Below are 26,274 nucleotides of genomic sequence, written 5' to 3'. Positions count from 1 at the left end.
CTCCTAATGTACAGTCTCCTCCTCATCATATGTATATATTTACTGTTAGGATCTCTGGGTAACAGTACTGTATATTTGCATATCGTATATGTGACAAATGTAACAGTAGGCTACTATATAATATACCTGTAAGTCATGTATGTCCCTATGTCATAAATGTCATGATGTCATGTATGTTGTGTATGTCATAAATGTCACTATGAATTGAAAATGGGGGACCCTGATGATGTAAACAAGACAAACATCTTTGTTAAGGGGATGCACACCAGAGAAAGACTTTCGTCTTGTTTACATCATCAGGGTCCCCCATTTTCAATTCATAGTAACATTTATGACATTACACAACATTGACATCATGACATTTATGGCATAGTAGGGACATACTACAGGTAATGTTACATTTGTGACATATATGATATGCAAATATACAGTAATCAATGTTAGCCATAGATCCTAACAGAGATTATATACATTATGATGGGGAGGAGACTGTACATTAGGAGGGGGGGGTGGTAGAAAAAGATACATACGGTGGGGAGAGAATATACGGTGGAGAGGAGACTGTCTACACAGATACACCTGTGTGATGTTGCTACGGAGTTAAGCTAATAAAGGTGACTCACAACCACAACAGGGGACTCACGTATTTGTACTGTGAAGTAACTGTTAACACGACAATGACAAATGTGTTGTTTCCGTTATTTTTTTTGACATACTTGCGGCACACGGAACAAGTTAACTCACCACTCTACAGCCTGCAGTAGCCTAGCCAGTCTCTTGAAACACCGCTATCGTCAAACTTCCACTCGAAACGTTCTTTTGTTGGGTGGTGCTGCTCATCCTTTTCGTCTGAGAAAACCGCGGTGGTTTTTCTTTTTAGTGGCCGGCTTACTTCTTCCATTTAACCGACGCTATTAGCTCACGTTAGCTAAATCGGTATAGCAGCGAGTGCACGCAGCATGGTGGCTGTGACGTCTGTAAACAAGGAGAGTTGATGCGCGACGCTGCAAAAAAGACGACTGTCGTAAAACCAAAACACACCGGAGTTTTTAATTATTTTACATGACTATTTTGTTAGCCGCCATGTGACGGACAGACCTCTCAGACCTTGCAAATCATGTCACTCCAATAGCCCTCCAGCTGCAACCGCGGAGCGAGCAGCGTCCTGTCTCTCGGGTCGCTGAGTGATGACTCTGCTTGGGGCGGCGCGATAGGAAAAAAAATGCTATTTGGCGCCTCTGATTGGCTCAATTTTGTTTAAATCTGTATGCATCTACAAATCATATTATACCAAGGTAGCCAATTCCGTCAGACTGCGAATCAAATGGACGGATCTCCCCAATCAAATTGACGGAAATCCGTCTGGAGACGGAACGCTTTAATGCCTGGGTGTAACAGGGTTGACAACAACATGGGGACACAACTAAAAAGTATTTTTTTTACACATTTGCAACATAATTAAAAAAAAATCATTCATGCGTAGTGAAATAGGTTTAAGTTTGTATGTTCTAGTTTGGATTTTTTGGCCTTAATAGCTAGTGGAAGTAGAACAATCTTACTGAGGGACAGGTCATTTTTCTTCGCACAAAAGTGTTTACAATTATTTTAAAAACAAAAAGCAAAATAAATTGTATGACACATCAGGAATCTAAATTATGAAATGTTTTATTGTTCATTATTTTTTTTATTAAAATTGACAGAGGAGTTTTGTTCGAGGGACACAAAATGGCAAGCTTTCGTATAATGACCCAGCTGTCGTCTAAACAGATGTTTGGACATGTTGACACACGGAAATTATATAACTTCTAAAAGCCCCTCATGTTTAAAGGTCTCATAATTGGCATCTGTGTGCAATGCATATAATAAATACATAAATTAATAACTAAATAAATAAATAAATTAATTAATGTATGTTTACAGGATAATAGTCTACCAGCTTGTTTACAAAACGTTGCCCACACATACCCACTCAGTTTTCAACTGACTACTAATTTCTCAGTCATTTCTCTTTTACTTGTTGGTAGCTGCCGGTGAAATCGTATTTTTAAAAGCTACACAGGCGCGACTCTCAACAAGCGCTGCTGCTTATTCGAGGAAGGGGAAGGTCAAGGCAGCAAAGGACATACTAGGAGTAGGCGTAGCATACTTCCAAGTTTTTGTTTGTTTGTTTTTCCAAGTAAAAGCAAGGATACATTCGAAAAAATAAAGATCAATCGCATGTAATATAATATAGCCTCCTACACATAACCACTATCCACACTATTCTCCGGAGCGATGTGGTGAAGTGCTGCAGTGTGTGCGGCTGTGCGCTCGTCGCCCTGTGATCACACTTGACTTGGTTCGCGGAGAGACTGGGGAACATGACATCATGTAATCGCTGGACGGCAGGGACATATTCGTTACAGACATGAACCTGACACGGTGTTAAGGTTACGATTGAACCGGGCAGAATGCCTACGCAAAAATTCGACTATTGCGCAAACGAGCTTTTCTTTGCGCAACAACTTAAACCGAAGAGAGCGCACGCAGCGGTTAGGTTTATTCGCCCATTCGTCCTTCATGTTTATGGGAAGGGTAGCCAGGTTATATAATCAGCAGTGGCACCACTGGTCTACGGCCACGGGGAACTGGACCCGGATCCCTGTCTAATTCGTGCTAACACCTACATTTGCCCCAAATCCCACCGGTTCATTGGTCATCATCACGCATGGGACAACCGGGGTCTCGGGTCCTCCGGGCGCACTGCCAGGACAGCGGTGGCTTGGGCTCGGACCGGGAGAGAATGAAGCACTGGGCTGAGCTGTTTGACCAGCTGGACCTCGACAAGAATGGTCGGATCGATATCCACGAGCTCCGGACTGGGCTGGCGGCCCGAGGGGTCTCCCGGAGCATAGTGGAGAGGGTAAGCCCGTGAGAGAACCTTTTACTCCGCATCACTGATTGATTGATTGATTGATTGATTGATTGATTGATTGATTTAAAACTTTATTAACAGATTGCAGAATGCGTCAAATATAGTACAGCTCAATACAAACAACTGCTAAGAAGATGAAGACCATAAAAATACTTTCGTCTTGTTTACATAAGGGTTCTCTCTTTTCAATTCATCAAGACTGCCGTCTGTCAAGCCATCTCTCTCTCTCTCTCTCTCTCTCTCTCTCTCTGTGATGATGTCACATGGATTTCCCTCTTATCACTGAAGTGAGTGACCTATCTGACCATCGTCTTCTCTTCTCTCCTCTTACATTATCTCATTTGCCACAAACTGGGAGTAGGCTACCCCCTCAGTCCACCCCCAAAAAAGTGTGCACTTGCACCAGTGTGTGCTCATGTAATCGGTCCTGTGCGTGTGTTTGTGTGTCTGTCCGCAGCAAATCTTGCAAAAACAGGGCAGATTTGGATAAAAGATTGCACATAGTCTGACAGCATGCCAAGGACCTGACTTCTGGAATACTTTTCAAATCGGTCAACGACAAGTATTTTATTTGAATTAATTTCCATCATTGTCCATTCAAATAAGCCCTGCCCTGGAGACGACAAGTTTTCGAGGCCGTCCATGGCCTCTTGCACCCGGGCAGAAAACCATCACAGCGCCTAATGGCGGCGAAATTCGTCTGGCCTAGGATGAAGTTTTTTATTATCTTTTTCCCCCTCCTTCTTTTTCCGATTTTTTCTCCCATCCCACTGTTAGTCGTTATGCCAATTCCCAACCCCCTTCCTGGTTGTTGCGCACTTTCCCCTACTGTTGATCCGAGAGGCCGGAGACTGTCACATGCTTTCCTCCGACGCATGTGCAGCCAGCCGGCAGCCAGCCTGGCCGCGCAGATTCTCACTGGGAGAGTGTAACGTGTGGAAGGTCGCACTACCTCTCTCCAGATCCTACCCTTGCTGAGCAGGCGCCCCGACCGAACTGTAGGGGTCGCTGTCCACAACGCTCAGGACCCACCCATGGCTCCCCTCCCCCTAACTCAGCCAAACGAGTTAGTATAGCGATCAGCCCGAGCCAAGGCAATGCTGACTCTCCGGGAGTCGAGACCGCAGCCTCTTGCATTGGTGACGAGCACAATCTCCGCTACGCCACCTGACCGCCCTAGGATGAAGGTTGACATTGGGGGTTGGGTCAGGACCTGCATGGCATGCCAACGCACGAAGGTCCATCGGCATGTTAAGGCCCCGTTGGAGCAGTTCACAGTCCCTGGGAAGCGTTTTGACCACGTCAACGTGGATCTTGTGGGACCCCTTCCTTCCTCCAGGGGGTACACTCACCTTCTGACGATGGTAGACAGGACCACCCGTTGGCCAGAGGCTGTCCCACTGACTGCGACTACTACAGCTGACATGGCCCGTGCATTCATCGGCACATGGGTCGCCCGGTTCAGTAGGTCAGTAGGTCCCACTAGCGAGTGGCCACTACAACAGTGTAATAGTGTGATATAGTGTAATCATGTGTAATAGTGTGCAATAGTATAATACTATTAGTTCGTCGGTGCATAGCACTGAATGATGGTGATGTTTTAAGTTCAAGTTCAAGTTCCTTTTATTGCCACACGGCCAGGCCGGTGGAATTCAAGACCCTTGGATAAAAACCTGGCAGTGATTATCCGTTCAGAAAATGGTTCCCAATCAAGGAGGCTTCTTGCAGCATCTTTAGAGAGAATTAGGCCCACACCTTGCATATGTGGATCCTCTTCGTTCTCCCTCCCCGAATACAGAAACCTCTCTCCTGTGGCTGTAGTAACTTCCCCAAAGGTGTTCCATCTACACTCACTAACTCCCATTACACTGACATTGTATCTTCTCATCTCCTTTGCTAGTTGTGCTAGCTTTCCTGCTTGATGGAGAGTTCTCACATTCCAGCATCCTATTCTGGTCTTGAACTTGAACTGCAGCAGGCCTTTCCTCCCTTGGGCTTCCCTCAGGGTTTGGCCCAAGGAACTCATTCGTCTCCTACTGGTAGGGTGGCATGCTTGATTCAGGTGAGATTGCTTTGTTCTGGTTTCGGATTCTGTAATCATTTATTACGGCTGGGTGGGTGATTGGCCCAAGCAGTCGGTGGAGTTGGTCTGTTTGTCCCCTTCCCACGTTTTAAGTCTTCCAGGCAAAGGGTTACAGCCCCACGCCACATGGGGCCAGACATTTCTTAGCCATGGGTTGAGTACAAGCCGTCCCGTCCCGGCACGTCAAGCCCAGCCTACTCCTGCCACTGTATGATGAAGGCACGAATGCCGACACCACCCACAGAACGGGACGTGTCAAGGGTACTACGACTATGCTTGCACCTCATGGTACCAAAGCACCTCAAAGGCGCTAAAAACAAGATTACAAACATCATGGTCAGACTACTACTTGACCTTACTCCTAAAACCCACCTCACCCCTGCCCACTTTGACTACCTAGGATGGCTTAGAGTAGACGACAGAGTACAGCAACTTGCAATGGGCCTGGTCTACAAGATACACTACACCACTGTTGGCTGTTGAGATATTGATATTGAGATATAAGGGATTTTGTCTCCCTTCCTGTTCAATGTATATATGGATGACCTCTCCACTAAACTAAGGGAATGTAAGACTGGATGTATGGTGGGGGAAAGCCTTATCAACCATCTGATCTATGCTGATGACTTAGTCATACTGTCCCCCTATACCTATAGTGCTGGTTTACAGCAACTGCTTAAAATCTGCTCTGTGTATGGTATACAACATGATATCAAATTCAACCCTAAAAAGAGTGTTGTTATGATAGTGAAAACTAAGGAGCACCAGAAGCAAAAGTTTTCCTCCTTCTTGCTGTCTGACTGCGCTCTAGATGTGGTGAAGAGTATGCGATATTTGGGTCACAATATCACTGATGACATGTGTGATGATGTTGATGTGCAGCGCCAGTGCTGCAAACTGTGCACAGGCCAATATGCTGGCACGAAAATGTTATATGTGTACAGACAATGTAAAAATAAGCCTGTTCAGAGCCTATTGTACTCCATTTTATACACACCTATGGTGTAATTATAGCACAGCAAACATTTAAAAACTGCAGGTAGCATAATGATGCATTTAGGATCCTCCTTAAGCTCCCAAGACGCTGAAGACGGACTAGTGCAAGCCATTTGTTTGTGACTACAAATGTCCCCACCTTCCATGCTCTGCTGAGGAACCTGATGTTTAAATTTATTTGTCGTTTATTAGAGTAAAAAAACAAGATAATAGGTGCCATTAGTGATGTAAAACAAAGTGATACAAGGTACTCCTCTGATTTGTGGAAACATTGGAACCGATGCTTTTATGTATTTTAATCTATGTTGTTGGCCTTGTTTCTTTTGTTATTGTATTCTTGTTGTTGTTTTGTATATGTGTAATATGGACCTTGAGTCTGAAATTAAGTCATCATCATCATCATCATATTGGTAGAAGCATGCATTTGCAGCAATGAAGCATGTGATTTTTCATTGGTGACATATTCTTTATCCCATGTCTCAACAACCAAACCCTGTTGCTTCATGGATGAACTGAAATGATTTTGTGACAAATCAGATATGGCTTCTTAAAAATGTTGACTATCCCTTTAAGTGTAGAAATGAACTTAATACAGAAACCACATGATGGATCGATGTGAGCGTCCATTCAAATGTAACCCACTGAGGGTAGTACCAATATTTGATGCCATTTAATGATTTGTAACTGTGTATAGTGCTTGATAGTGGCACATTATATTTCCATCTTCACATTACCATTTCTTCTTCAGTTCTGCCAGTTAGAATTCATACTGTATGTTAATATTCATGCTGTACATTGTTACAACTCTCTCTTTGTCACTCTGATTGACTTTGATAGTGTGCAGCACACTGTTTTCCATGTGTGGTTCCCTCTATCAGTATAGACTGACTTATGTGTTAGTGTGTGAGCATAACTGTATCTACCGGAAATCAGCTGGCATTTCAAATTCAAACGAACTGAGACCTCACAGCACTTTACTACCCCACTGTATTCTGGGTCTTCTCAGAGGTGTTATGGTGTTGCTGCTGGTTATGACCAGCAGCATGAGCTCTGTTGTGAACACACAGTCTCTCTCTCTCTCTCTCTCTCTCTCTCTCTCTCTCTCTCTCTCTCTCTCTCTCTCTCTCTCTCTCTCTCTCTCTCTCTCTCTCTCTCTCTCTCTCTCTCTCTCTCTCTCTCTCTCTCTCTCTCTCTCTCTCTCTCTCTCTCTCTCTCTCTCTCTCTCTCTCTCTCTCTCTCTCTCTCTCTCCCTTGATACGTGACTATTTGATTTGTGTTGACAAGAGGTGTGTGGGTGTACACTCAATGGAATCTCTCCATCTCTCTCTCTCTCTCTCTCTCTCTCTCTCTCTCACTCACTCACTCACTCTGTCTAGTGTGTGTGTGTGTGTGTGTGTGTGTGTGTGTGTGTGTGTGTGTGTGTGTGTGTACATACACACACGTGTGGGACAGCATGCTATCTATTTTAGTACGAGAAGGGGAGGGAGGTTGTAAGAGGAGAAAGTTAACCTTTCTCTCTCTGTCCCTGACTCAGTCACTCTCTTGTCTTTGCATGTCGCATCTCAAATAAAGGTTTGATCTGTCAATATTTTATAGACTGTTTCAGTGGAATTGCATTGCTTGGGAACAGGCTGTTCCAAGTTTATTTCCTGTCCGCTATTCTGGTAGAGGCTAGATCACATGGTGTCATGTGCATTTTATTGGGGGTCATCAGTTTTTCACTGCAAAGGTATTTATAAAAGAAATCTCCAGATGTTGACGATGTTTCCTTGACAACAATGTGAAAAGTCAGTGCCCAGAGGACAGCACCATGGAAACGCTGGGACCACAGGACAGCACCATGGAAACGCTGGGACCACAGGACAGCACCATGGAAACGCTGGGACCACAGGACAGCACCATGGAAACGCTGGGACCACAGGACAGCACCATGGAAACGCTGGGACCACAGGACAGCACCATGGTAACGCTGGGACCACAGGACAGCACCATGGAAACGCTGGGACCACAGGACAGCACCATGGAAACGCTGGGACCACAGGACAGCACCATGGTAACACTGGGACCACAGGACAGCACTATGGTAACGCTGGGACCACAGGACAGCACTATGGTAACGCTGGGACCACAGGACAGCACTATGGAAATGCTGGGACCACAGGACAGCACCATGGTAACGCTGGGACCACAGGACAGCACCATGGAAACGCTGGGACCACAGGACAGCACCATGGAAACACTGGGACCACAGGACAGCACCATGGTAACGCTGGGACCACAGGACAGCACCATGGAAACGCTGGGACCACAGGACAGCACCATGGAAACACTGGGACCACAGGACAGCACCATGGAAACGCTGGGACCACAGGACAGCACCATGGTAACACTGGGACCACAGGACAGCACTATGGTAACGCTGGGACCACAGGACAGCACTATGGTAACGCTGGGACCACAGGACAGCACCATGGAAACGCTGGGACCACAGGACAGCACTATGGTAACGCTGGGACCACAGGACAGCACCATGGAAACGCTGGGACCACAGGACAGCACCATGGAAACGCTGGGACCACAGGACAGCACCATGGAAACGCTGGGACCACAGGACAGCACTATGGTAACGCTGGGACCACAGGACAGCACCATGGAAATGCTGGGACCACAGGACAGCACCATGGAAACGCTGGGACCACAGGACAGCACAACAACAACAAGACAACAAGATACTTTAATGCCACACAACGATGGTTGGTGGTAATTGTTTGCGGTACAGATTGTTAAAGGATAACTCCACTATTTTGGGAAATTAGCTTATTTAACATCTTCCCTGGAGTTAGACAAGAAGATGCATACCTTTTTTGTCTCTGTGCGTGCATTTTAGCTTTGGGAATAGATGCTCCGTTAGCATAGCTTAGCTTCATCACTGGAAGTGAGGCAGGACAGTAGCCTTACAGTGCCTTACAGTGTATTGCAAGGTCTGACATTGACCAAACTTGATATGCATGACCTTGGTGGGCTCTAGGTCAACTCCTGAAAAGGGGGTCAATGTCAGACCTTGCAATCAAAAGTTAGGGGCGCACTGAAATTATGGCAAGGGTTATTAGCCCCCTAACTTTTGATTGCAAAGTCTGACATTGACCCCCTTTTCAGGAGTTGACCTAGAGCCCACCAAGGTCATGCATATCAAGTTTGGTCAATGTCAGACCTTGCAATACACTGTAAGGCACTGTAAGGCTACTGTCCTGCCTCACTTCCAGTGATGAAGCTAAGCTATGCTAACGGAGCATCTATTCCCAAAGCTAAAATGCACGCACAGAGACAAAAAAGGTATGCATCTTCTTGTCTAACTCCAGGGAAGATGTTAAATAAGCTAATTTCCCAAAATAGTGGAGTTATCCTTTAAGCACTGGTTACATCAACATGAAACATCAGACATCAAACATAAAACGCCCCCTCCCACCTCCCAATCCCCACAATAAATACATATATACATAAAGGACAGTCACGGTAACAGTGTCAGTCAGTGACAGATGCTTGCCCCTCTGTGCAAAGGGGGGCGGGCCAGGGTGTTCAGTGTTCAGACTGCTGTGGGGAAAAAACTCTTTGTGAAGCGTGTGTGTCTGGTTAGAATGAACCTGTAGCGACCTGAGGGCATGTGCTGGAATAAGTGGTGTGCTGGGTGAGAGGGATCGTTGATTATTTTACCAGAGCGGGTGACTGTGCGTGAGGTGTAGATGGAGTCCAGAGAGGGGAGGGGGCAGCCAATTATTTTGGAGGCTGTCTTGGTGATGCGTTGGAGTTTGTGTTTGGTGTGTTTATCAGTGGAACCGTACCAGACTGTGATGGATGAGGTGAGGATGCTTTGAATTTGAGCACCATGGTAACACTGAGACCACAGGACAGCATCATGGTAACACTGAGACCACAGGACAGCACCATGGTAACACTGAGACCACAGGACAGCACCATGGTAACGCTGAGACCACAGGACAGCACCATGGTAACGCTGAGACCACAGGACAGCATCATGGTAACACTGAGACCACAGGACAGCACCATGGTAACACTGAGACCACAGGACAGCACTATGGTAACACTGAGACCACAGGACGCGTGAATATTTTAGGCAACCAACTTGTGTTTAGCGTTTCTCTGATTGGCCAATACGCCCATGTGACCACGGCAGCGCGAGAGAGCGGCAGCGCGGAAATAGGCTGTCTATTGCCTCGCGCTGCAGCGCGGAAATAGGCTGTCTATTGCCATTCTCTAAGTCAAACTCTAACCTTAACCAGCTCCTTAACAGCGCCTAAACTTAACCCTTCTAACCTTAAGCAACTCCGAAACAATGCCTAACCTTAACCAACTCCGAAACAATGCCTAAACTTAACCGGCGAAATGAATGCATGTTAAAAAATATTGCCATTCTCTAAGTTAGGGCTGGGCGATATGACCAAAAACGTTATCGCGATAAAATTATAAAATTATTTTCATATAATTCGATATCGATAATTATCGTCGATATAATGTCCGTCAAGTTTAATTAACTTCTTATGCTGCTGCGAATGTCTCAAGTCGAGTTGATGTCGTCATCAGTCTGCGCACGTTAGCCGACAAGCGGAGTATCTCATGACAATAAATATGACACTAAAATACTCTCTTCCGCCACAATATATTGAAACGACGTCCACTGTATATCCCACACTACCATAAACGTGGCCTCAGAATTCAAAACACACACATACTCGGCACGTAAATATATAAAACAGTGCCGTGCAAGCTAGTTATCCTAGCCAGCCTGTTGGTTCTAAGCGGAGTATTCCATGACAATGTGCTTAATATGACACTAAAATACTCTCTTCCGCCACAATATATTGAAACGGCGTCCACTGTATATCCCACACTATCAAAACACACACATACTCGGCACGTAAATATATAAAACAATGCCGTGCAAGCTAATTAGCCTAGCAAGCCTTGTTGTTGAGTGAGTCCTACCTCCTTCCGGGTCTCGGCCATCTCCTTCACTGATTGGTTGTTAGCTGTTGTGCGTAAGTACGTCATCACGTAACGCTGGTTGTTGTTAGTGAGTGTGTTGAGCCGAGGCTGAACGGAGCCAAGCTTGGAAAATCGATATATCGAAACTTTGCGACCACGTTTCATGTTTATTTCGAGGAAATAATTTATCGCGATAGTTATCGTTATCGTTTTATCGCCCAGCCCTACTCTAAGTCAAACTCTAACCTTAACCAGCTCCTTAACAGCGCCTAAACTTAACACTCCGAAACAATGCCTAACCTTAACCAACTCCGAAACAATGCTTAAAGTTATACCTAAACAACTTAACGGCGAAAGAATGCGAATGCACGTTAAAAAAAAAAAAAAAAAAAATTGAAGGGAATCGAACTAGCGAGGATCCACAGCCATGCAGCTTTGCCAATTGAGCTATTTCTGGATACTGAATAAGGGGCGGTTACTGGCATATAATGAGCTCCGCTCTGCCGCTGCCGCGTCGCCGCAGGGGCGTGGCTAGACGCAAGTTGGGCGTGGTTAGACACAAGTTGGTTGCCTTTAATATTTAGGCCCACAGGACAGCACTATGGTAACACTGAGACCACAGGACAGCACTATGTAACACTGAGACCACAGGACAGCACCATGGTAACACTGAGACCACAGGACAGCACTATGGTAACACTGAGACCACAGGACAGCACTATGGTAACACTGAGACCACAGGACAGCACCATGGTAACACTGGGACCACAGGACAGCACCATGGTAACACTGGGACCACAGGACAGCACTATGGTAACACTGAGACCACAGGACAGCACTATGGTAACACTGAGACCACAGGACAGCACCATGGTAACACTGGGACCACAGGACAGCACCATGGTAACACTGGGACCACAGGACAGCACTATGGCAGTGCAGGGACCAGGATTATATTGAAGTGAACGAAAGGTTTAGAATGCTAGTAACAGCGCTGCAGGGGTTGTTTACTTTGCACCAGTGACCAAACCCTCATTATCCTTCATAAGAACCCTGGCCAGCACTGCAACAGGAAGGAAACTTAGCCCATTTTCAATGTTTATCTTGTCAAGTTTGAAAAGGTTTCTGTACTATACTGTACTGTGTTGCTCATTCCTCCAATTATTGATAGTATAAATAGAGTAAATTGTATCAGTTACATGACTTTTTTAGGAAATAGAACAAATTACCTGTAATAGTATTTTGAAGAGAAAAATTGTATATTAGTGATTATTGGCATTAGTGTAGATTACCCACACATTTAGCTGCAACCAGCAGCTCTATAGGTCACTATGTCAGTTGGTTGGTTGGTTGGTCAGTCAGTTGATCGGTACACAAGAATTTCCCCACCCTTTAGCAGCCACAGATTTTGCCCTCAGAGGCTGAAATTGGGCGTGGAGGTCAAGTGTGTGTGTGTGTGTGTGTGTGTGTGTGTGTGTGTGTGTGTGTGTGTGTGTGTGTGTGTGTGTGTGTGTGTGTGTGTGTGTGTGTGTGTGTGTGAGTGTGTGTGTGTGTGTGTGTGTGTGTGTATATGAGCAAATATAATCTCTCTACATCAACAGGCACAGTTCCCAGTATTTGGAAAACTGCCCATGTCTCTCCTTTGCATAAAGGTGGAGACAGAACTGACCTGAACAATTATCGTCCAATTTCCAAGTTGTCCTGCTTAGCTAAAGTCCTGGAATCACTAGTGAATAACCAACTCAAAACATTTCTCTCTGACCACTCTGTTCTAAGCCCCCATCAATCTGGTTTCAGAGCCAACCACACTACAATCTCAGCTACCACTTTAGTTATAAACATACACATATACTGACACATCCCTTCTCTATTTAAACGACCACATCAAACAAGCTAAAAGCAATTGGTTTTGATAGTCTATCAGTGAGCTGGATGCAATCCTACCTGGAGGGGAGAGAACAGATGGTGGAAGTAAACGATACCCTATCCCCCCCCCTCACAGTGAGCTGTGGTGTTCCATAAGGAAGCATACTAGGACCGCTAGTCCGCTACTGTTCCTAAGTTATGCAAATGACATGTCGTCAGCTTGTGACTGCAACTTGTTCCTGTTTGCGGACGACTCAGCCCTGCTGGTCTCTGACAGGAACAAGTTACAGGTTGAAAAAACCCTCAGCTCGGAACTAGGCAAAATCTGCATATGGCTCGCTGATAACAAACTATCATTACACATGGGCACAACAGAGTCCATTCTCTTCGGTTCAAATAACAAACTCAGCAAGACCGACGGCTTCTCAGTTACAGTGGGTGACAATATTGTCACAAGGAAAGATGAAATTACCTACCTGGGCTCCATCCTAGAGGCAAATCTTTCCTGTGACAAAATGGCATCCAATGTAATAAAAAAAGTCAACCAACGAACTCGATTCTTGTACCGGATCAGCGGATCTCCTCTCTGGTAAACAAGAATACCCTGAAGACTCTGGCAGGAGCACTCATTCAAGGGTACTACGACTATGCTTGCACCTCATGGTACCAAATCACCTCAAAGGCGCTAAAAACAAAATTACAAACATCTCAAAACAAACTGGTCAGACTACTGTTTGACCTTATTCCTAGAACCCACCTTACCCCTGCCCACTACAGCAACTTGCAATGGGCCTGGTCTACAAGATACACTACACGACCAAGGTACCCATGCCATGTACATGTCAAAATACTTCCCAAAGGTCAGTGAATACCACGATCACAACACCAGAGGGAGCTCCACAAATCATGTTAAACCCAGATTCGGCTCAAACAAGGGACTAAACACGTAAACACTGTAAAGGAATGTGAATCACTACCCACTTTCAAAACCACTCTCAAAGAGCACCTACGGGAGACTGCAATTCGAAACTGGCCCCTGTAAATGTCCCAACCCAACCCCCTTCAATGTACAGTAAATGGCGAAGTATGGTTTTGTCAATATTCCAATGTACAGTTTTGCTTGTACAGTTGTACAGTGTGTCCCCCCCACCCACCCAACCACCTCCAATGTACAGTCCCCCCCACCCACCCAACCCCACCCCACCTACCCAACCTCCCCCAATGTACAGTTTCTACGTCTTATGTATATACTCTCTTTTCTGGACTCTTTTTGTATCACAAACAGTACTGTATTTGCAAATCTGGTATGTCATAAATGTATAGATGTAGCAGTACTGTAGACTCTATCTGTATGTCGTGTATGTCATATATGTTATGATGAATTGAAAATGGGGGACCCTGATGTAAACACGACGAAAGTCTTTCTCTGGTCTGCATCCCCTTAACAATTGTATGTATTGAGCTGTACTGTACTGTACCCATTCTGCAATCTGTTAATAAAGTTTTCAATCAATCAATCAATCAATAAATTATATAGTTTCTGCATTAGACAAAAATACATTGAAAATGAGGGTGACCTCAATTGTCCTTTTCGAGAATAAATAAAGGTTTAAATGAATGAATATGTGTGAAGGTGTGTATGTTCATGCCAATTGGCTAAAAGGGGGTGTGGCAATGGGAGTGGCCTATTGCAGGTTGCAGCTATAGGGAGGTGTAGTGGTTACGTCATTGCCGTTTTTCGTGTTCCACGCTCTGTCCAACGCAATGTATTTCCCCATTGCCCATTTCTAAATCGTCTCGTTTAAAACAAATAAAGCATGAACATTTGCATGGTGTACCTTTCTGTGCTTATTCATCCACAATCTATACTGTAGCTCAACATGAATATATTCGCAATTTTTTTTCAACCAAAAATGCTTAAACAGTAATGTTAGTGATAGAAGGGAACTCATTTCTCTGCCAAAAATTTAAAGCTTTTCAATTTCCATGCGGCAGAATTGTTACAATAGCCGATAATCCATTTTCCCAATGATAAATCCCTATACGGGTGGAACAACCAGTGACGTCAGACTACACCTCCCTATTGTGAATTCACGCTTGTTTTTTTTACCAAAGCATCACTGATCACATAAAGACCTTTTCAAACATGACAAGATGAACATTTTAAATGGGCCCAAGTTTCCTGTTGCAGCTGATTCCTAGCAATGCAATTCCACTGAAAAGGTCAATATAGATATATATGTATGTTCTGATGTTCATCCTTCTCTTTCTCCATCTCTCCTTCTATCTTCCATCTCTCCATACCATTTCCCTTGTCTCTTCTCCTCCTCTTTGGAATGTTGTTCATTGTGAGTTGTGACTGACCCAAGGAGAAGGGGACAGAACATTGACATTACTCTGTTTCCCTTGACAACAACATATTTTTGCTTATGAACTGCAAAGAAGAATACTGCAGTTTTGTCAACAGGGGAACAATGGGGGCATAGACACATGCACACACATATACCCAATAACACTTCATTCCTTAGCCCAGAATCCTAACCTTAACCACTCAGCCATAAATCACCTTTTCCCCCAATTGGGGATGGTGTTTTCATTCCCTTTTGGAAAAGCCATCCTCAATTATCTGTCAATTAATAGTCTGAAATGTGGCTCCAAATGTATAGTTAAGTCAGAAACACACACGCACACACGCACACACACACACACACACACACACACACACACACACACACACACACACACACACACACACACACACTTAACTATTTTGGAGCAATGAGAAATGATGACGTCTGTGGTATTTGGAATGTGCCAGAAAAGATAAAAGAAGTACAGTACTTTTTTCTCATCGATTGACCAATTTATAAGCTTGTTCCTGTGGGGCAACAAAAGAGCACGTATTTAGAGGACAGTCATGCAACTTCCCAAATCAGAGGGGGGTTTGGCTTTGCCCAATCTTCGCTATTACTACTGGGCATGTAATATAAACAAACTCGTTTATTGGAGGACCAAAAGGGAGGAAGAAGAAAGACCAACCCCAATGGGCTCAGATGGAAATTTCCTCTTCAAAACACTCACTCTGGTCTGTGGCAACATCCCAACTGCCCAATTCAATCCCAATTAAACAACCAAATCGTAACTGATACTTTGAAAATCTGGAATCAGTTTAGGAAACAATTTGGCCTACACACTCCTTCAGGGCTAGCTCCAATCTCCCACAATCACCTATTCCTACCATCCTGCTCCGACCCTGTCTTCAGAATCTGGGCAAACAAAGGCTTGCTAACTATTAATGATCTCTACTCCGGAGGTGTGTTCTCCTCATTTGCAGAATTATCAAGGAGATTTGGTCTTCCAAACTCCCACCTTTTCCGCTTCTTTCAGATCAGAGGCATTTTGTTCAGAACCAATTCCCACAATTTCCTGGCCGTCCTCCAGACTCAAGGATTGACCCCCTCCTATCGCTCAGCACTGGGCGAAAAGGGCTTGTGTCAATTACATATGATCAAATATTTTGGATAGACCCAACTTGTTTAGACTCCCTAAAGGCCAACTAGGATCGGGACTTGGGAATTACCATCACAGATGAGCAATGGGATCACATATTAGACCTTGTACACACCTCCTCTATATGTGCAAGACACAGCCTGCTGCAGTGTAGGATCTTGCATAGGGTCCATTACACCAACGCGAAGTTAGCAAAGATATACCCGGGTAGAACGGATGCATGATGCAATAGATGTAAACAATCACCAGCGGATTATATGCACATGTTCTGGACATGCACCAAACTCACAGAGTTCTGGACTGCAATATTTGATACACTGAGTAAGGTCCTAGGTACTACATTAGACCCCGATCCGCTCACTGCCCTTTTTGGAATTCCGAATACCCCTACAATCACATCTAAGAGGCTGCAAAACAGTTATGGCGTTCACCACTCTCCTCGCTAGGAGGCTCATTCTCTTTAAATGGATACACCCATCTCCACCTACTCACAACAGATGGATACATGAGATACTACACTGCATTAGGCTTGAACGAATCAGATTCTCTCTAAAGGGCTCCCTAAAAGCATTCCATGCGACCTGGCAACCTTTTTTGCAACACATCGATACCCTGATTATCAATGTAGAAACTGAGAAAGAATAGAGCTTTACACCTCTAACTACATTTTCATATATTTTATTATTATTTTATTCCTATTTTATTGATCCCCCACCCTCCCCCCTTCCCTGTCCTGGTATGTATGGGTGTGAATGAGATCCCGGAGAGGGGGGGTGGGTAAATCGAATTGAAATGGTTTATTTTCCAGCATCCCTTTCTCTGAATGAATTATTTCCTTCCCTAATCCCTGTCTGGCCACCAAATAAATACATATTTACAAACCGGGCAGCACATTAGGTAAACAGTGCTCCTGGCTGCAAAGAGCACAGCTAATTAATTAATCAAAGCAAATTCATCTCATGGTGACATCATTGAGGGATTAGCAATTCTGAACAGTTTGTTTAGGCCTGTTAATCCGAAGACTTGGCAAATGAACCCTGTCCAAACGACAAGGAGTACATATAATTTCCCCCTCAGCATCTAAATAACATGTCAGACTGACAAATCCACACCAAGGCTAGACAAAAAAACATTTTCCATAATCCCCTTTAACCCCTTCACTACCACACTACAGAAGGTTAACCTTTCATTACCACACTACAGAAGGTTAACCTTTCACTACCACATTACAGACGGTTAACCTTTCACTACCACACTACAGACGGTTAACCTTTCACTACCACACTACAGACGGTTAACCTTTCACTACCACACTACAGAAGGTTAACCTTTCACTACCACACTACAGAAGGTTAACCTTTCACTACCACACTACAGACGGTTAACCTTTCTCTACCACACTACATAAGGTTAACCTTTCACTACCACACTACATAAGGTTAACCTTTCACTACCACACTACATAAGGTTAACCTTTCACTACCACACTACAGAAGGTTAACCTTTCACTACCACACTACAGATGGTAAATGGGGGGCCCTGATGTAAACAAGACGAAAGTCTTTCTCTGGTCTGCATCCCCTTAACAATTGTGTGTATTGAGCTGTACTGTATCGTACCCATTCTGCAATCTGTTAATACAATTTTCAATCAATCAATCAATCAAACCTTTCACTACCACACTACAGAAGGTTAACCTTTCACTACCACACTACAGATGGTTAACCTTTCACTACTACACTACAGACGGTTAACCTTTTACTATACTAGATGGTTAACCTTTCACTACCACACTACAGACGGTTAACCGTCTACAGTCGGCTGTAGGTTTTTGAGGGGCTTTAAATAAGTGTATTCTATGCTGCATTCCATTAATGAATGTACTTTATGGAGGGAAGCCAAAGAGATCTGTAGGTCAGTATTATGCTCATGACACGGTCAGCTTACAGTAATAACTCATCCCTACATCCTCATCCCTACCAGGAAAATCACCAAACCTGTTGCACTAAAGAGAAATGAAAAAACTTTATTATGGACAGTTTGTAGAGGATAATTTGTCTGAAAGCATCACTTATTTGTGTGTGTGTGTGTGTGTATGTATGTGTGTGTGTGTGTGTGTGTGTGTGTGTGTGTGTGTGTGTGTGTGTGTGTGTGTGTGTGTGTGTGTGTGTGTGTGTGTGTGTGTGTGTGTGTGTGTGTGTGTGTGTGAAAGAGAGAGGGAGACTGTGTGTTTGTGTGTGTGTGTGTGTGTGTGTGTGTGCGTGTGTGCGTGTGTGCGCGTGTGTGTGTGTGTGTGAAAGAGAGAGACTGTGTGTGTGTGTCTTTGGCTTTCTTTGCATCTTGTAATTTGTCTTTCCTCAACCCTCTCACTCTGCCTGCTTTCTCCCCATCACTAACCTCTTTGGCACCATCCCACCTCTCCTCTTCTCCTGCTCCCCCACGCCTCCTCCCCCAGCAGATAGTGAAGGCAGGGGACACCAACCATGATGGGGAGTTGGACTTTGAAGAGTTCACCCAGTACCTTCGGTCTAACGAGAAACAGCTGAAGCTAATGTTCCGCAGCTTGGACAGAAACAATGATGGTTTGTACGGCGACAGTAACACACCTGATGTTTGAATGATGTCATCTTGTATTAACTCATTCAGCGCCGGGGATTAGCCATGGCCCTGTGATCGCATTGCCACGCTTTAAAATATAGGACTGAGTCACCTTGTTTGTAGAGCTATAACTATATTCTATATTATAGCTATGGATACAATACTATGGCCCATTTGACATCACCTACAGTATTTATGTATTCCGGCTCAGTGGCCTCGTGGCTAGAGTGTCCGCCCTGAGTTCAGGAGGCTGGGAGTTCAAGCCCCGGCAGAGTCATACCAAAGACTATTTAAAAAATGGTACTCATAGCCTCCCTGCTTGACACTCAGCATCAAGGGTTGGTTTGGGGGGAAGTCCTTGCGACATACTAGCGTCATGTCCAAGGGGTGTACTTGTACATCAAGCTGCCTCACGCTACGGAAACAGGAGATAGGCTCCTGCCCCATGTGCCGTTACGGCTCGAGAACCATTGGTTCTCAAAGGCAAACAGTATCTATCGTTCAATATGTGAGAAGGAATACATTTTTCCATCCATACGTTCCTGTGTTATACCGTGGTGAATATAAGTATGGTTTTAGAGCGGTCTAGGGTAATTCATGAAATCCTGAGTTAAAGCCCTATACGTCGATTCCACTATAGACGTTGCCATTTCTTGCCTGTATACGCTATTATCCCGAAATCAAATCTATATCATAGCTATTATGTTTTAAAGGCCCAATCAGTGATCTAAACGTGAACAAATGGGGAACCCCATCACCAAAGTATCAAAGGAGACATGTTTGCTTTCTCTAGTTGATGGACTGAGCTCTTGGTACAATGACTAACACTACACAAATGCTAAATATTTACTTTGAAATTGTATTTGTTATTTGTATTTTGTGGCTGTAAAACGTGTGTTTATGTTGGTAATGTTTGTAAACATTGGAATAAAATAGCACTATATTCTGATTTTTGATACAGCTTATTTGATCTATAGATCAAAGTCTAAGAATGTATGTGGACGTGTCCCACATTTACATGGTCAAAAGAATAAAGGAGAATCAACATGTTGTCAACATGTTGTGACACACATTTACTTACTGCAGATCATTTAGCTTATTTCAAGAACTGTACTTGTTATTAGTTTTAAGACATTTTCTCAGAGCAAGAACAATTATCTTGAGCCAGGTTCCCTTGTTAAGCTTGTCCTTTTGCAATGTACACTTTATATAGAGATTTGTTTAATCAGTTTTATATAATGACAATTAAGAATTGATATAATGAACCGCTATATACATATTAATTCCATATTACATATTAATTCAATGTTATTCTCATTCTCCCATTTTCATTCATTCTCTCTCTCTCTCTCACTCCCTTTCTATCTCCCTTTCTCTCCCCTTCTCTCATACTTTCTTTCTCTCTCTCTCTCTCTCTCTCTCTCTCTCTCTCTCTCCCTCTCTCTCTCTACAGGTGAGATAGATATGTTAGAGATTCAACACTCTCTTCATACTGTGGGTGTGGAGGTAACTCTGGAGGAGGCAGCCAAAATACTGCAAAGGTCTGTTATCATGTTGGAACAGAATATTATATATAGAGATTTTACTTTCTACTTTGGGTTTTAAAATGTGTGTGTGTGTGTGTGTGTGTGTGTGTGTGTGTGTGTGTGTGTGTGTGTGTGTGTGTGTGTGTGTGTGTGTGTGTGTGCACATGTGTGTGTGTGTGCACATGTGTGTGTGTGTGTGTGCACATGTGTGCACGTGTGTGTGTCAGCCAGTATGGACAAGGATGGGACCATGACCATCGACTGGAACGAGTGGCGAGATCATTTCCTGTTCAACCCGCTAAAAAACATGGAGGATGTGGCACGATACTGGAAGCACTCTGTGGTGCGACCCAACACACACAGACACACACTCACATCAGTTCAGCATTTACATTTAAAACATTGGCACATTTCCCTCAAATAATGGCTGGCATGAAAGTAAAACTCACTATGGAATATTAATAAAGTTCTCAGCTGGCTTACAGTAAAATATTTAGGCTAGTTGTGAAGTAGTTATATTTTTGATGATTTAATCACCTCTAGTATTCTATTATTAATAATAATTATATTATGAATTAACTATATTATTAATAAACATTGCATAATAAATATCAGGTTACTATCGTTTTATTACAAAATGGACTTCTTGGCATTTTGGAATGAAACCTTTTAATTAGGGATGTTCGATATTGGCTTTTTTACCGATACCGATATATTGTACCGATATTGTCCAACTCTTCATTTCCGATACCGATATCAACCAATACCGATATATGCAGGGTTCCCCCCCCCCCCCCCCCCCCCCCCAAAAAACGGAATAATTTCAGGTAATTAACATTACATATCTCTTGATGTAGAATTAACACAACATTATATGCATACTTTTGACAATAAATAAAATCAGAATTTGTTCTTACTTGCTTGCCTGGGTAAATAAAGGTAGGCAGATAATATCGGACATCCCTACTTTCAATTGACCATATTCACACGGTGGCCATGAGAGCTAAATGGCTGCCGTGTGAATATGGTCAGTTATTTTCCCTGTCTCTTGCTTTCACGTGAACCCCCTCCTTTTCCCTGTCTGGCCCTATAAGATGTTGGATATAGGTGAGCAGCTGACCGTTCCTGATGATTTCTCGGAGGAGGAGAAGAAGTCAGGCTTTGTGTGGAGACAGTTGATGGCAGGAGCCATGGCCGGGTCTGTGTCACGAACCGGAACTGCTCCCCTAGACCGCCTCAAAGTCTTCCTCCAGGTAAGAAGGGGATACTTAGATTTCACTCATTTCAGTCTGGATCGTGCAGAAAAAAAGTTACTATGGTTGAACAATATAATGGACAGCATTTATATAGCGCTTTTTATCCAAAGCGCTTTACGACTTATGCCTCACATTCACCCATTCACTCACACATTCACACACCGACTGTGGAGGCAACCATGCAAGGTACCAACCTGCTCATCGGGAGCAGTTAGGGGTTAAGTATTAGGGATTAGTGGTGATAGGACCCAATCGCAGACAGGACAAGGAGGAAGCAGGCAGGACACGGCGGCTACTGATTCAAACAGAGAGCTTTACTTAAACAAGGACCGTAAACAAAAACACTAGAACCAAAACAACTTAAAAAACACGAAAACAAAAACCTCTCAGTAAAAACTGGAAGAGGGGAAAACGTAACAAGGCACAAAACTAACACGGGGGAAACACTTACTAAACACGAGGAGACCAGGAATGATAGCAACGACGACCATGACAGTAAACAACAGCTAAAGCAATGAACCCACAAAGAGACAAGGAAACACAGAACATAAATACACAAGGTAATTGACACATGAGGGTTGATTGGAAATGAGACACACCTGGGAGGGAATACAGACAGATTTGTCCATGAGAAGGGGGGTAGTCCATGCACAGGTGAGGGGAAGTGAGGTGGAGGGATAAGTCCAGGAATAAGAGGGGGGAAGAGGGCAGGACCAGGCGGAACGTAACATTAAGTGTCTTGCTCAAGGACACTTCGACAGACTGCCGGAGCTGGAATTGAACCGGGAACCTTCTGATTACCAGACAACCGCTCTACCTCCTGAGCCACTGTTGCCCCTCAATGGACAAAATAGCATAGCTTTTAGCATATTATGATTGTAATTAGGGATGTCCGATATTATCTGCCTACCGATATTATCGGCCGATATTGGCATTAAAATGTAATATCGGAAATTATCTGTATCGGTTTAAAAAAACTTTTTTACATTTATTTAACCTTTATTTACCCAGGCAAGCAAGTAAGAACAAATTCTTATTTTATTTATTGTGAAAAGTATGCATAATGTCGTGTTTTTGTGGGGGGAAACCCCGCATATATCGGTATCGGTTGATATCGGTATCGGAAATTAAGAGTTGGACAATATCGGTATATCGGATATCGGTAAAAAAGCCAATATCGAACATCCCTAATTGTAATGTATACTGGTTCAGTGGAATGTGACGTTTAAGCAGCTAAGACTAATTGATGTCATGTTGCAGTGCTAGGATTATAAGAAAAGGATGGGTCTCAGCATTCTCACAGAAGTTATTCAGCCCTTGGTAAACGGTAGTGTTCTCCCAGTGATAATGAGGGAAGCCATTTTCAACCGTTTTATGTTGTCATATCTTTCACTCACATACAGATGAAGCCCTTCAGATTCAGGTCCCTTCTGCCACTCCTCTGTCACTTTAGAACTAGCACTCAGGTGTTAATTTTCGGGGGCTGGTGGCTGGGTCTAAACGTAAACAAAGGAAGGGTACTTAACTTAAGTGCTTCCCCAGGGAGGGGGTCGGGGGCTACTGCGCTCAGACCCCCAAGATCATTTTTATATGGGCAGTCTGACTTGGGGTACTGACCATATATTAGTGTTGCAATGCATGATAAATAAACAGTGAAAAAAGCTAAGAAATCGGATGGGGCTGGGACATTTGGGACGAATAAAAATGTATGATGAAAATCTCCCCAGCCTGTGGGAGGCAGTGGAGGTGTGAAATCTAGCCTGGTCCAGAACAATAGGAGTCACAAAATCAGTTTGGAGTGGAGTGGTGGAGTAGTGGTAGAGGAGCAGTAGATGCTTGACTATTCATGGCTTCATCTGTACAGCTATGCTTAGGGTGTTGGTCTCCTAGCAGGCAGGACCTTTGGGTACCATTTGACCCGGTGAGTATCTGCTCTAAATCTTAGTGTAGTGGCTGATTAGTTTACTTAACCCAGACTGTGAGGGCAGGACACACACAACAGAGGGAACTTGTTCACAATCGCAAAGTGTTCTTATCAGAATAATACGTGTTGGTGACATTAATGATACTCACCAGACACCTTCTGTTGGCTGCAACATAGAAGCTCTCCAGAGTCCTTTAGCCTATCTTATTTTTCAGGTTTAAGAGTGTAGTTATAGGACCAGCACAGAACATTGAATATCACTCAGTCATTCAGCTAGTTGGTCACTTAACAAGCTGCATGGACCCACAATCACACAGGACCAGTTTTTAGCTGCGATCAGCTTGCTTGGTTGGTCCACAAAAGTGTCTCCACCCTCTAGCGGCAATGTTTTCACCATGAAGCCAATATTAGTATTATTGCTCATCGAAATTTAAAGGGAAATTCCACCACAAAGCAACATTAAACTTAAGGCTGTACAGACAAGAGTTGACGTTAGGTTCTAATTAAAAAATAAACCAACGGACAGTAGGGATGGGTACCTTTCACATTTGAACCGATACGGTACCGGTACCGGTACCTGTGAATCAATACCGGTACCCAACGGTACTTTTTTCGGTACTTTAGTCTCAAGAAATTTAATTTACCTACCTCAGTCATGAAAAAAAAATCCAAACTTCAAATAACTACAATTTCGACAGTTTTCGGCTTGCCATTGCTCCGACTGCTTTGTTGTTGAATCAAGTAAAATCCTAGGTAAGCATATATTGTGCGTGTGAACGTTGACATGAAAAGAAAAAAGGTAAAAAAATAAAAATATTTTCTTTTGGTATCTCACTTGAATCGGTAGTACCGACGTGTTTCGGTTCGGTACCTCAAAAGTAACGAATTCGGTACCCATCCCTAACGGACAGTAATACCTTCCGTCAAACATACTTGCTGGTCTGGACTGATCCTCTGAGCTCCTCTCCAGTCGAGCTTTCACTGCTTTTTGAATCCAAAAGATTGTCAAATCCTTGTGTCCCTCTAGACCAGGGGTCTGCAATTAAGTTTGGCCTCAGGCAAAAAAGATTCCAAGCCATTATATGGTGGGCCAGAACCAAAAACAATGGCTAATTTAATAAATTGATAGTGAAAGAAATGTTACTCTGTGACAGACCACCTTATAACTAAGACATACATTTGTGGCAGAGGCAGAAAATGGATCAAAATAAACAAGCTGCATAGGTGGCATAATAAACTGTAAACAAGCTGTTTTCTACTTTCCATTATTATATATAATAATTTCTTACCCCCTCCCTCCGTCCCTCAACCTTAAACCCCAACATTGAGCAACATTCTGATTAATTTGTACTGACTTGTTTAAAAATTCTACTGACATGACATCATGCTAGAAGGGGTATAATATTTCATCTATGGCACAATGAAATCTAATGAGAGGTATGTAGCAAAATAGCAGATCTATTTTAGGCTTGGTTTTTGAAAGTGCTATTCTGAGGTCATGCTGAGCATTTAGTCTGTTTCTGTATTTGTTTTTCAGGTATGCTAGAGTAGAAAACCCAGATTCACATAAGTATGTGGTGCCAAATTGAATCAACACATCTACAGCTTTTTTATAAAAAATAAAATAAAATAAAAAAAATAAAAATATATAAGATTGGCGACCCAATAAAAACGGGTCTGCGGGTTGGGTCGTGACCTTAAGTTTGGGAAACGCTGCTCTAGACCCTTCTTACTCTCCTTTACGTGAAGTTAAATCTACTCTACTACTAGAAATGAAAGTGAAACACAAGTTGCTCTGTACTGTGAGGTCTGCACATACTTTAACACTTTGAATGCCCATCACGAGAATTCTCGTTTTATTTTTTTTATTAGCAATCTGAATTCATATTTCATCAACCGAGTCTACCGTTGGTAAACCTGCCCCGCCAGGCGCTCAGATGTGAAAAAAGCACCCCCTATCGTCTCCCAGATGGTAATGCACCATTTTGGATTGGACTCAATGAAAATGGATGAGAAAAAAAAACTCCGGAATCCACGTTTTACTTCTCACGCATGTAACCGGAGCCGATCAGATTCATTCTGGACCCTCAGCACAGCGTGTAATATGTGTTTTACAGTATACACGTTGGATCAATAAAAGGATCGATTTTTGGAATGGCGATCAGGAATTGGAATAATCCATTTGGATACCATCTGATCTCGGGTAAGGAATCTATTTTACCAGTCTTAGGATAATCAGACCTGTTTTCACGGAGATATAAGCTTTTCCCCTATGTTGATATGGCTGTTTGACTGTAAGAGCGATCAGGAACTGAGAGAATCGATTTTCAGCTCGCGGCACCAGCGTGCACACGTACACATATACTATCGATAATCTAGCGTTTATTTGAAAACGATTCATAAATAGGCCGAAAATGACAACGTTCTAGAATATTACAGTACAGGGCGATTATCATGGAATCTTTTTTTCCCCTTGAAAACGAGGGCTTTTCAAAATGCTATAAAACGGAAATGAACCGATAAAAAAACAATCCGCTTCGACAATGTTGACTGGAAATTAGTCATTGATAAGCGACGGGCAGATTAGATACATAGCCATA

General features: G+C 43.5%; 1 protein-coding gene across 2 annotated transcripts in view; it reads left to right on the top strand.

Annotated features, from left to right (window-relative positions):
• The first annotated feature begins 2,216 nt into the window (after positions 1-2,216).
• Positions 2,217-26,274, top strand: part of slc25a23a (solute carrier family 25 member 23a) — a 37,518-nt gene continuing 13,460 nt past the window's right edge. Inside the window, exons 1-5 of one of the 2 annotated variants that reach the window (XM_084318033.1) lie at positions 2,217-2,902; positions 18,829-18,952; positions 20,422-20,509; positions 20,726-20,837; positions 21,589-21,747. In XM_084318033.1, the coding sequence (XP_084174159.1) occupies positions 2,708-2,902; positions 18,829-18,952; positions 20,422-20,509; positions 20,726-20,837; positions 21,589-21,747 (678 nt within the window). In that variant the 5' untranslated portion in view covers positions 2,217-2,707. Of the gene's footprint in view, positions 2,903-18,825; positions 18,953-20,421; positions 20,510-20,725; positions 20,838-21,588; positions 21,748-26,274 lie in introns of both variants that reach the window. The other variant, XM_084318032.1, reaches the window with a different exon arrangement.

This window comes from Notolepis coatsorum (genome assembly GCF_963971535.1).
Source record: "Notolepis coatsorum genome assembly, chromosome: 7".
Lineage (NCBI taxonomy): Eukaryota > Metazoa > Chordata > Actinopteri > Aulopiformes > Paralepididae > Notolepis > Notolepis coatsorum.
Note: the sequence above shows the minus strand (reverse complement) of the source record. Positions and strands in the feature narration are given on the sequence as shown.